Consider the following 13730-nt stretch of genomic DNA (forward strand, 5'->3'; position numbering starts at 1 on the left):
ACTTGCACTGACTGAGCAAGTATTTCCACTTTTCATCATAAATATATGCTACAGTTCATAAACATATTCAGTGTGCTTTTTTATTGTGGTCTATCAAGATGTTGCTATCACTGAATCTGAGAGAAGGCCAAGCAACATGTCTGAAACAGGAGGCTCATGCTTCCTCATTAGTGTCTATGCTTGCCTTATCTATCCTTATCTAAGACACTGAGGCAGGTTTATTATTCACCTTCCCACTTTCACACAGCATCGTGGCCTCTACCTTCCACACAGGCAATGTGTTGTTTTTTATGGTCATGTTTTATTATATTGTCTAAATACACGCAAAGCTCTTATCATGTAGACATACATAGTCTACATTTAGGGTTAAGGTTAGAGTTAGGGTTCGAAAAAGGTTGGAAAAAACAGATGTACATTTTTCAGTCCTGGTGAAGAATCCTTAAAAAAGCTATACATAATTGGAAATATAATGATTCTGCTGCTGACATTCCGTGGGGCCAGACTGAATCTTTGTTATTATACCCCATCCATAAGGCATTGGCATGCTGAAGAGGATGGCAACAATGGGTCACAATCTAAATCCCTCAATAATCAAATGATCTGAATTCACCAGCAATGGCAGATTTCTTTAAGTGCCTTCGAGACAGCATGTCCTGTTGACATCAGAAACACAATTTATCTAAACATTGTTGTCATAACAGACAGTGATTTAGCCCTCTATGCAACACTGTCAGACAGGAAGATAAGAGGCTATCTTTGGATGTCGCAGTCGAGGCCTAAGATAAAACAACATCGCTGTGTCTCATTCAGGGACTGACCCTCTGAAGTCTTGACCGACATTAGCTCATTTCGTTGTTATGTTTTTGAGCAAACTGGTAAACATATCTTTTTAAATATTGCGTTTTAAGTAGTGCTGTCAAAATTATCGCGTTAACGGCCGTAATTAATTTTTGGAATTAATTGCGTTCAAATATTTAACGCATTTAACGCATGTGCAGAATGGCCCGCCCCATACGTGCCACCAGTGGCAGCGCCAGGGTATGGCTGGGGTAGGCTACACCCATACCAACAAATGGCTTAGCCCCACCATGAAAAATGATGTTAAAGTAAGCAAAATAAAGTCTGCCATTTCGCGCGGAGTAAATTGCACAGACAGCAGTTAGTAAGATTGATTTCAGTCGCCACGGTTTTGAAAACTTTTGTAATGTAGTGATCGTCTTCTCAATAGAACATCTTTGATAACGGCGTGGTGTTGTTGCAGGAAATCCCGACGCAGAATACTCTTGCTGTAGTACAGGGCAGAGCCATATAATAGTAATAATATGGCTCTGGTACAGGGGTGCACATAACTGGTACGCAGGTTATGTGCGTAATCTGAAATGCCTACCGTCACTTGTGTCACAAAGCGCATTTGCGTACCGACGTACTTGTGAAGCTTTTCCAGAAGGCGGTTAGATCACCGGACGACAGAGTCGGTCTCCGTGTGCACAGACAGGGCTGCTGTTAACGTCGGTCCGTACAACGGAACTGTGCCAAAACTACGCCAACCGGCTGCGGAGGGAGACTCCCCCCCCTTCACTGGAGAACTGCGCTAAAACAGCTGATCACAACGTTCACACTCTGTGGTCACGAAGTACTCCACTAGCGCGCCCCCCCCCCCCCCTCTGTCGACTTTCCTGAAGTACTCCCCCGTTGATAGAAATCAACACGTAATGAATTAAGACCCCACGGTTTGATGATTGATAGGTGTGTGGGTTGCCTTTCATTTTGACATGCAGAAAAATGTTATAATAAACATAGATAGGCCTACTGTATGTTAAATGGATATATCCGCCTTCTTTCATTTATCTTTCCATTCCCACAACAATATACATAAATAAATGACATATTTTGGACATAGTTCGAATGGTGATTAATCATGATTAATTAATTTTTAAGCTGTGATTAATCTGATTAAAAATTGTAATCGTTTGACAGCCCTAGTTTTAAGTGTTAAAGCAACAGGGTCAACCGTTTCTGTCAGTAGATCTGAACATTTTCCAAAATGAGACTCTGGGTTCTGTGGATTTGAACATCATATTGTATTTAAAAGACAAGACAGTCAGCTGAGGTATTTATTTTACTACTGTGTTTTTATACCACCCAGAAATGTAATTATGCAATAAACTGGATGGTTTCAAGACAACATCCATCATAATTACTTCATTGCAAAATCAATGGAGCAATAAGGCTGACTTAGCTTCAGGATTTTTATTTATGATATTAAAGTGTGTGAATATAAGTATTTGAATCCCAGCAACTACATTCCAGTCATGATAAAGCACTCTGTGAACTTTGATAATTGGACACACGGACACAGGTAATGAGTATGTTTTAATTACATACCAAAAAGCAGTAAAAATGACTTTAAAATTAAACGTTTTAACTCCGGTTCTAAACCATTTCCCTTCTATTGTTCATTCATTCCTATCTAGTCTCAGTTTGTTTGTTTCATAATTTGACTTAAAATCGTGATGATGTAATTTCCCCAAGGGCATTATTAAACCTACATTTCATCCTGTCTCCACCATGTGGGGGCGTGTTCCCTCATCCGGCCGTGGTATGTTAGGATGAAAGTCCAACAGGGCAGAACAAAGGCAGAGTTCACTGGCTCTTATCTCAGCGAGAATTCCCTGTGGGGTGTTTGGAACAGACCTTCATGATCCTCAATTCCAGCTAAGTCCCCACAATCTGTTCCCCCAGCTACTGACAACTGGTATGTCTGCGGTTGATGGAAAACAGGAAATCAAATTGGGTGTTTGTGTGTCAATATGTGTGGGCAGAAGAACGATATCCTTTGCTTCACTATTTCACTTTTTTAAACACTTTTTTAAACTATTTTTCTTTTTGTATTTACTATTTACTTGCACTATATTTGTCTGTTTATCTGTGTTATTGTGTTGCACTGTTGGGGAAGCCTGTGACCTAAGAATTGCATCGGCATAACTACACTGTAGCTATGTTCGAATGTCAAAGTACAGAATCTTGAGAACCTTGAACCTTCAGACCAACAGAGAAATAATCTAACTCCATTACTGAGACTTTTTAATTGAACTGAAGAGAGGTCGACTAACAATGTGTGTGACACAAATTGCCAGGCTGACGCAGACTGTGACTGTGTTCGATGAACACTCAGTATTTACCTTGGTGATGTGTCATAGCAGCACTCTGCGAAGCTGAAGGTCGCTGCGTCTTTCAGAATCACTGAGTAACTCTGGGAGAAGCACGCACATCCGCCCCTCCTCTGTCTACCATTTCTGTGCTGCAAATTCCATTTCAATTGTTTTTATCTCTTTACCTCAATATGACTTATATTATCTATCAATTACCCACAGTTTTTTTTTGTTGCTAAAAGGCCTGTTCCTGTTATTTAGGATGTTGTTCAAATAAACATGTGAAAATAAAAAGGACACACCTCAAAATCACCTAAAAGATTCACTGGATCAAATTAAAATGTTGCTTGCCTTTCTTTACACATACCATTTGGTCACAATTACATTTTATGACAAGGTATCTGTAATATAAAAGGCTGGATTTCCTTGAAATCTGCTTTGGGTATTTGTAATTTCAAAGGATGAATAATGATAATAATGGCGCATTTCCACTGCAGCGCGTAGCACGGTTTAAGCGTGCTACGCATACTTTTTCACCTTTTTTCTGGCCCTCCAAAATCGAGGTTCTTACCGGGCCAACAACCGGGCTGAATATGCTAAACTTGTGACGTAAACACTCTCGACTGCTGAATGGGCTACAACTAAAACAAAATGAACATATTTTACCGTGATTTAATTGTAATACATGTTTCAAAAATAATGCCGAATTAACAACATACTGATACCGGTTAGTAAAAACCATGAATTAATGCTGTGACAAGTCTGCAGACAGACGGCAGGCTCGAAACCTTTTAAAATGCGTGTTTTCTAAATGGAGATCGGCTAAGCTAACGTTGTATGCTCCGACCGTCCACACTCACAACAACGGCCTCGGGGTCTTCTTCACTGCTTTTGGTGTATTTTGTGGCAGAAGTACAGCGCCACTTACAGGCCCGGCATATGTACTACAGTGTCTCCAGCACTTTCGAGCGGTCTCATGTGAACGGAAGACATTTTTGATATCGTATTCGGTTCGTTTGCGTTTCGTATGCGTGTAAATGGGGTCTAAGCTCCATGGTAGTTTTTTGCTTTTTAATTTTTGCATATGAGATTTGATTTGTAATGTCCTATGAGTGGGATATATTTAAGCAATAGCTCACGACAGGCCGTGGTATATGCTCATTATATCACAGCTAAGGGGCGTGGTTCGGCCCGACGCGACGCGCCATGTTCTGTCTGTCTTTGTCGGTTCGTCTTGTGTTTTGACGTGGTCTTCGGTGAGTAATCTGTTCTGTCTTTGTTTATTGTGTAGCCTTGAAATAAAGGAGTTATTTTTGACACTTGAATCTGCATTTGGGTCCTGCTTCCTGCACACACCGTAACAGATTTGTAGGTAAACACCTTCCCTTCTTCAGGTTTTCTGCATATGAAATGTAATATTGGGACTTTATGTCTTAAGTGGGTCAGGAAGTTGAAAATATGAATCAGGTGTTGACCTGAGAGGCCTTGTGAATTATGGTTTGCTACATCTTAGTGAAATCAGTGACAAACACACACACAGGCCCCAGCTGAAGCAATAGAAGCAAAAACACATGCAATAAAACACATACACTGACAATGGTGCAACAGTTGAGGGGGTGAGCAAAGGTCTTAGACAAAGTTGGACTGAAGCTGCTACCTTGTGATGTTGCGTTCAAGTGCAGGCTGTGTGTGAGCGTGCATGAGCTTGTGTATTGTAAAGCTGAATGAGTGTGATCAGGGGTCCTATGTTAAGGACTGGCCTGCTAACTAGGCCAACAGCTGCTTCCCTGGCTATTCATCTCTAGTCCGCTTTGAAGCCCTTTTTTCCTTTTATTTCACCACAGGAACATTTTGTATATGAATGGACACTGACACACACACCTATACACACTTATTTAAAACCCCTTTGTAGATGTGTAAACACACAATTGTCCAGGTGTCTGCTCCAAGTCTGTTATGAGTTATGTATTCAAACAGATGCAGCATATTCACTGTGCTTTGAAATCGGTGTGTGTGTGTGTGTGTGCTGCGTGGGTGTTTAATATGATTGTGCACCACAGACATTAGACTTTGTTTAAATTCTGGCCGCTCTGTCGCTTAACCACCGTGTGTTTGTTTGTGTGCGTGTGTGTTTGTGTCTTCCCTTTGATGGTGAACAGAAGGCCAGTTCTGTCGTTCAAAGAGATCCTCTATTTCTCTTATCTGTATTCCGTCTTTCCTTAACATAACAAATTGCAAGAAATATGCTGGAAACTAACACACACACACACACACACACACACACACACACACACACACACACACACACACACACACACACACACACACACACACACACACACACACACACACACACACACACACACACACACACACACACACACACACACACACACACACACATTCACACACCTTAAATACACTCTACCCTTCTCTTTATTTCTCCATGACACTCACTATTATTCTCCTCCATCCCTTCCTTCCTCCGTCCATCACTCTCTCTGACACACTCAGCGAGGGGCATTGAAGCGAAGCAGAGCACACAGCTATGAACCAACGCAGAGGTGTGTGTGTGTGACAGCCCGGACCACTGAGACACAACCAGAAGCCTTAAGCAGGTCAACACGAGAAAGAGGGCAGCATGGTTGTATGAACAGAGGGAGAGAGGGAGAGTAAGAACTGTCAGTGTTTGCCTCTAATTAGCATATTCATCAGACACACACACGCACACGCGCACACATGCACACACACACACACACACACACACACACACACACACACACACACACACACACACACACACACACACACACACACACACACACACACACACACACACACACACACACTGGTTAAGCTGTGTTTGAGGGTTGATAAATGACCACAGTCAGTGGTCAGCTCCTCTTCCTCCTCACAGCTGCTCTGCCACATGCTCACTTGGATGTGTTAAACATGTGCAGCAGGCCTCTAGTTTCCCTCTTGTAATTGATGGAAACGGTTATATTGTAGCAGCGTATCATACGTAAAATAATTCACATCAGTGTATTATTGCTGCAATACAACGAGTTAAAAAAAATCAACAAATCAGGACCAAACTTAAAACCATTATCTAAAGTGGGAAGGTTGGGGTATGTTTTGAACAGCACATAAAGGTGACGAAACATTCAAACGTAATTAATGACAGGTCTACTTGTGTTTTAGATGGGGCAGTGATTTTATAAACCTGTTAGTTTTTGCATTCACACAGTTGGAGATCTGTTTTTGCCAGCTGTTTTCCCTATGTTGAGTATAGTCTCGTCAGCTTAGATGATGCGTGTTAACTCATGGATTTATGAGGTTTAACTTCATATTTTGCCCCACTGCCTGCTCGCATGCTCATGTCTGCGATTGGTCAAATGCTGCTAGCCCCGCCCCTTTCATGTGAATGGACTGCTAGCCGGACTGAGAAACCCTGCATTTACTTACAGAGTTGATAACAGCGTTGTTGGACAATTTAGCTAGATTGCGTTTGTTAGGCTTAGTTAAGCCAAATAACAAAAATATATCTAAGGTATGTTGAACTGGCTTAGGCCCTTTGCATTTCATATGCAAGTAAACGTCATACTGATAAATAAAATAGTGATCTTTTAATGTATGCTACCTGGTATTTTAAAGAAGGGTTATTTATTAGCTAGCGTTAGCAAATGGCCAGGGATCACAACATACAGTATATATTCAGTTCAGTGACAGCAAGCAGGGGCGGACTGGCCATCTGTAGAATCTGGAGAACCACAGAACGGCCGGTCGTCAAGGGCCGTTGACGGCCGGCCGTCAAGGGCCGTTGACGGCCGGCCGGTGTTGTGCCGTAGATTGAAGCCTTGCCGTAGATTGAAGCCCTGTTCGCGGGGACGCGCAAACGTGACGTCATCGCCTGTATTGAGCGTTCGTCTAGTTCAGTGCTTCTCAAAGTGTGGTCCGCGGACCACTGGTGGTCCGTGAGCGCCCCCTAGTGGTCCGTGAGTATATTGGTAACATTTCACATTTGAAATAAATACATTTATTTAAGTTTTCCACACTCTCGCGGGAATATCTCCGCAATGGAACGAGCTTAAGTTTCACTTTCGATTGCATGATATAGCCCAGATAAACACCTTCATCACACATGTTGCCACTTGTTTGTACAATTTTCAGGCGATTTGTAAAAAACAATGTGTTTTTGGATATTTGTGGAGTTAGGTGGTTCGCAAGTGTTTTTTTATTGGTTAAGTGGTCCTTGGTATGAAAAAGTTTGAGAAACACTGGTCTAGTTTAATAAGCTTTTCTCTCTCTTTTGAATGATATATTTCCCATCAGATTAAACAGCAAACGGTTGAATAATAATGTGCATACTATTGAGAGGAGGCTCGTTTTAAGGACACTTTTCAGATAGTCACAATCTTTGTATTGGAACAAACTTCCGTTTTTGAGTGCAGTCCCACTCTGTTATATTCCTCCTTCCTACAGAACAGACAATGACAGGATAATATGTCATTTGTCATTATAGTCCTATTTCTTAAAACCTTCTCTGTTGTTTAAGTGTCTGATAACCACGAATATTAAGCAATTATATGACAGTAATGATATAACATATCAGACACTGAGTTATTTTCAAGCAAGCCTAAAAGATAATGTGTTCAAACTGGCTTCACTGGCTTTAATTGCTCCTTTGAATGTCATTTTCCTCTGTGGTTTCCTACTCAACACATGTTTGTATTGTAATGCCACTCATATTTAATTTTTTATTGTATTTTAAGGTGACATTGAATGCTTTGAAAGGTACCCTCAAATAAAGTGTACTGTGACTATCCTGGAGAAAGATATAGGAGGGGTTCCAAATCCGGCAGCACCAACACCTGATCTGCCGGATTTTGAAGCCCCTCTTTAGTTTTTCACTTGCTGGGCCCAGAGTAAAATGCTTTTGTGAGCACAAACTAGAGGGGAACAGCAAGCACCAGTGTGATTTTGGTGAAGTTGTGACTATCCTGGAGAAAGATATAGGGGGGGTTCCAAATCCGGCAGGAGAAATACCTGCTCTGAACATGTTATGTAGAGAACAGTGCAGATCTTCCCTATTGACACCAGGATTAACTTAGTCTAAAATAAGGAACATTAATAGTGTGATAGAAAATGAAATGTAATGTAATAGAGGCACAGATATAAGATCAATAATACACTTTATTTTAGGGCACCTTTCAAAGCATTCAATATCACCTTAAAATACAATTTAAAAAAAAATAGGAGTGGCATTACAATACAAACATGTGTTGAGTAGGGATATATAAAAATGATATTCAAAGGAGCAATTCAAGTGAGTGAAGCCACTTTGAACACATTATCTTTTAGGCTTGATTGAAAATAACACAGTGTCATGTGATATCATTACTGTTATATCATTGCTTACTATTCGTGGTTATCAGACACTTAAACAACAGAGAAGGTTTTAAGAAATAGGACTATTGACAAATCACATATTATCCTGTCATTGTCTGTTCTGTAGGAAGGAGGAATATAACAGAGTGGGACTATACACCCAAACACGGAAGTTTATTCCAATACGAAGATTGTGACAGATCTGAAAAACGTGTACTTAAAACGAGCCTCCTCGCAATTGTATGCACATTATTTATTCAGCCGTTTGCTGTTTAATCTGATATATCATTCAAAAGAGAGAAAAAAGCTTTGAAAAGGGTGAAAAAACGGCGAACGCTCAATACAGGCGATGACGTCACGTTTGCACGTTCCCGCGAACAGGGCTTCAATCCACGGCAAGGCTTCAACCGACGGCATAACACCGGCCCTTTAAAAATAATTGTTTAACGTCATCATTTAAGTTGCGCTGACGGCCGACAGAGGGCGACAGCGGCCGCTAATGCAGTTGTGTGGTTCTTATCTGTCAAATAATCACACACGAAGAAGAAAAAAGACCGGCCACACGAAGGCCCAATCCCAAACCACTCCCTCGACCCTACCCCTCCGTGATGGAGTGAACTCCGGCCCATTCCCAAACCGCCCCCTACACCCTACCCCTCCGTTTGCGCGTTCACGCGGAGGGTCCGCCATATTGAGGGCTGTTCCAAGCCAACGAGTGTGGAGGGGGAGTGGGCTATCGAGCCCTCAAACAGCGAGTCTGCAGCGGTGCTGACTTGAGACCGGTCTCTACCTGACCGGAGTCACGCTGTTTACAAGTAGTTCCAGCAAACATCCACTGATAAATTGCGATGTTGAAGGAATGGTCCACTCATTAGATAATGAATCAAAACTTCAGTATTTAGTGAAACGTTATGTTTAAACCATACCCTGAAGAAATCAGCGATATTCCCCGGTAAATAATGATTTTATAGCTCTTTTTTAACAAGACCTGTATATTCCGTCTGGCCGCCGCCATTTTTGCCATTTTCAGTAGTCACGTGATGGTCGTGACGTCATCCATGCGTTCACTTTGTCAACACACGGAAACATGGCGGAGTATTTGAGTTCGGACTCGTCAGCAGAGGAAGAATTTTTGACCAATGTGAAGAGATTGGATGGGGAAATTCAGCCATACATATCAGTATGACAATACGACACCCTCTGTCCTTATTCCCTCACATCGTACAAGGAAAAACTTCCGAAGAAAACCCACAGTTTAAAGGGAACATGGGAGAAACCTCAGGGAGAGCAACAGAGGAGGGATCCCTCTCCCAGGACGGACAGACGTGCAATAGATGCCGTGTGTAAAGATAATACATTTGCAACATAGGTAGTCCAAATGTTTGGAAATGCATGTGTGTATAATAGGAAGATGATATAAGATACTATATGTATGCATGTAGTACCACCCTTGCTAGCGATTCCCTCTCTAGTTTAGCACACTCTGCTTCATTGTCCCTGGCCATAGAATCACGATTTTATGGGGCCGGAAAAAACTGGGGGGAAATACACACTAGCCGGTACTACGCTATATGGAAATGCCACCAAAAACTGTCCTGGCCTGGACGCTAAAGGACGTTAAAACGGGGCTAGCCGCTGCAATGGAAATGCGCTATAACATACCTTATTCTTACTCCGAGCACTACTTCTGCTCCTCCGTCGCTTCACACTTGCAGAGGGCGATTTCTCAACTGGCCGAACTGGTGTCCTGGTCGGTGATGACACCAGAAAGACCGATGGTACTGCATCTCCATTAAGTAATGGTTGTTCCATAAATCCCATGTTATGTTTCATCATACTCTCAGAGTAGTCGTCCGGAAATTTGAAATGTTCGCTGCATACATGAGCCTGTGAATCTCTCGGTTCGGGCCGGCCACATTTCTCTAGCCACTGCCTCCGAATGTACTTCTTACGCTTACCTTTTGGCAACAGATGGAACCGAGCATTCCGTGGATTGTTCCTATCAGAATTATGGCAATATTTTGCGATACAGTGAGGCATATTTGAATAGAGAAACTACAGTAAATAACATGGAGATCAACGTGTCTTCGAAAACCAAACGCATGGTTTACGTCACGTCCGGAAAATGGCGGCGCCCACAGTGTTGATGTTATTTCGGTATATAATCAGTTTAAAATCACTGATAATGTCATCGGATTAAAAAAAAAAAAAGACTGGCAGAGACTGGTCTGTTTTATCGGATGATAATTATTTAAAAATGAGTGTCATGAGCATACCATTCCTTTAACAACCTCATGATAACCTCATATGTTTTTAACTTAGGATCGTACCTGTGTTTAGTCTAGAAAAAGGTAAATGTGTGCATTTTATTATAAAGTTGTGTATATATACAGACCGTTGCAAAAACTAAGAACCTTATAAACATCAGGTTTAAAACTAAAAGAGCTTTGAAACACAATGAAAGATGTTTGGAGTTTTATTTGAGTTATTCATTTAAACCTTTTGGCTAAGAGATGCTGATTTGAAACCGTTAACGATACCCAACCCTAATTATAACATTTAACGTAGCCTTACTATGAAGGCTAACCTAAATACGGTGCTTTTCTACAGATTACTTTATTACTGCACTGGTAAAGTAAAATTAGGCCGATTAATAAGATGTGAAGTGCTTTGTAACTTTGGCCCACTTGACTGAATACACAACAAACAATGAAGAAAGAGTTTTATCTGGGCTGCTTCGCTGCCAGCTGCTCCCCCCGGGATCCGAAAGTGGCGTATAGCCTGTACTTCAACATCAACGAAAGTGCTCGATATATGCTGTATTGATCCAATAAACTAACACAAACTAACTGTATCACTATAACATGATGATGATGATGATGATGATGATGATGATGATGATGATGATGATGATGATGATGATGATGATGATGATGGTGATAAAGAATGCATCTAAAGTTCCGCTGTTCATTATAATAAAAAAACAGCGCATTACAAACCATCATGCTCTTACTTTGAAATCATGCGGAAATGTCGTCATCAGCAGGCCATCACGTGGTTTCCGAAAATAACCGAGTGACACGAGTAGATTTTAGAAGTGACCGGCGGAAAATATGTCTCAAAATTCCGGGTGTGTAAAAAGACGATCCACAAGCAGAAATGTGAGATCCACGAGCAGAGATTTGAGATCCGCATGCGCATTTTTGGTCCACAAATACAAAATGGATTTACAAATGCCTGATCGAAAGTTGTAAATGTTGAGACACAAATTATTTTTATGTTGACACAAATAATTATGAGACATATCTATGCCCATACTCGTCTGACAGGGGTTTAGTGCTGACGGAGAGCACCAGAATGTTGCTCCGGCACTTCCAAAAATTGCAGTACCCATAAAGAGCCGTACACATGCTGCAGTTTTTGCGTGGCTGTGTCTTTAGTTGAAAGCCCAGTGGCGATCTGTTCATCTGTCATACTGATCATACAGTCAATAACTTTACTGTTATTAGCATCTGGTTAGCTAGCTATGCTAACGAATATAAGAAGCTTTTTCTCCAACCAGTGAGGTAGAGGCACATCTTTATATGGTCATTATAGTAGAGAATAAAGTAAACGGGTATAAAATACTATATGACAGTAAAAAAAAAGTTGTTATTAATAAACAAGAATACAGTTTGAAAGAGTGATTTGTAAAATATCCATAAAGAAATAAATCTGCCTCCAGTTCTGTTTCATATGGGTGATGAGAGATGTATCCATAGATATCTTAATGTTGCTCTCAAAGTGCACCAGATTGATGCTTTTAACTTCAACATTTAAAAAAAAAAATCTTCCCGGGGGAGCATGCCCACCGGACCCCCCTAGAGGTGGTTAGGTCCCCCTCACTTAAATCATGTCCACATGGATAGGAAACTAAATACATTTGCCCACATCTTGTGTCCACATCTTTCTGTTTTGGTGGTCATGCCACAACCGTGCACGTGCGTGCGTGCATGCATGCATGCGTGAGTCATAGTGAGATATCTGGATTAAGAGGTTGCTTTTTCTTAGCACAGCATGAAAGAAAGGCGAAATGAATGGGCTGTGATTTTTGTTTTTTTAAGCAGAGGTCAATACTTTGTACGGCCCTCGGAGGATGTTGAAAAAATTGAAATGGCCCTTGAGAGGAAAAAGGTTCCCCACCCCTGTTATATAGAGTCGTTATTCATTTCACCTTTGACCGGCACTTTTCTAATTTTGTCCGGAAACTCTGCCGCACAGTTCCCTCGTCCCTTGGAAGAGGCGGAGAGGTGGGTGTTTTTCATCTGCTGGTGGACTACCGGAGAGATATACAGCAGGAGCACACGCTTGCCTCGGGGAGGGAGAAAAAGAGAAAGAGCCAGAGCCCTGCCTCTCCCTACCTCTGCTGCTAAATCCAGCGCGGAGAATAAACAGAAGGGCAACCATGCATGCTCGGGAAGTCTTCTTCGCTGCTTTTGGTGTATTTTGTGGCGGAAGTACAGCGCCACTTACAGGCCCGGCATATGTACTACAGCGGGTCGAGCGGTCTCGTGTGGACGGACACGTATCTGGTGCCTATTGCGTGTGGACGGAAGACTTTTTTGATATCGGATTCGGTTCGTTTTCGTTTTCGTTTCCATGTGGCTAGGGCCTTAGTCACACACAAATCATATGTTTGACCATGAGTGCTGGAATTGATGTGATTACTAAATATTTCTTGTGATTTCCTTTTGCAGCTCTGATATCTGCTGGTTGCTGCACCAATTCCTGTCGGAGTGTAAATCTTTGGGACAGGTGAGTCACATACATGTTAGCTCTATGAACCCATAGTTACTGCATTGACTATTTCCAGCATAAATTATTTTACAAAATGTTTTTGGTTTACTGTTTAGCTGTGAAATGCTTTGTCAGGCTGTTGGCATGTGATTGGTTTTGTCTAGACTGTTTTCAGGTTGAAAGCAGGGTGAAATATCTCTATTTTTGCAGATAAACGATCAAAATATTTCTACTTTAAACATTTTTAAGCGATACATAATAAATGAAGCGGACTATGATTCAAATTTGATCAGTGTTGACCTTTATCACAAACATTGATTGACACTGTATTTAAAAACTCCCTTCTCTGATTGGTCGTTCTTTTGGGCGAAGTTAAATCTTGCAAATGCTTCTGGGAGCACTTGGGAGGAAAGA

The 13730-nt window shown here is 41.5% G+C and overlaps 1 protein-coding gene across 4 annotated transcripts in view; it reads left to right on the plus strand.

The window, feature by feature from the left end:
- ccdc85a (coiled-coil domain containing 85A) overlaps positions 1–13730 on the plus strand; it is a 52679-nt gene that overhangs the window by 35370 nt on the left and 3579 nt on the right. For 3 of the 4 annotated variants that reach the window (XR_004553512.2, XM_034100088.2, XM_034100089.2), the window contains exon 3: positions 13277–13334. Coding sequence is in view for 2 of the 4 variants with exons in the window: in XM_034100088.2 (XP_033955979.1) it covers positions 13277–13334 (58 nt within the window). In the remaining 2 variants the exon portion in view is untranslated. Of the gene's footprint in view, positions 1–13276; positions 13335–13730 lie in introns of those variants that run through there. The other variant, XM_071205640.1, reaches the window with a different exon arrangement.

This window comes from Pseudochaenichthys georgianus, chromosome 15, assembly GCF_902827115.2.
Source record: "Pseudochaenichthys georgianus chromosome 15, fPseGeo1.2, whole genome shotgun sequence".
In the NCBI taxonomy this organism is placed as follows: Eukaryota; Metazoa; Chordata; class Actinopteri; order Perciformes; family Channichthyidae; genus Pseudochaenichthys; species Pseudochaenichthys georgianus.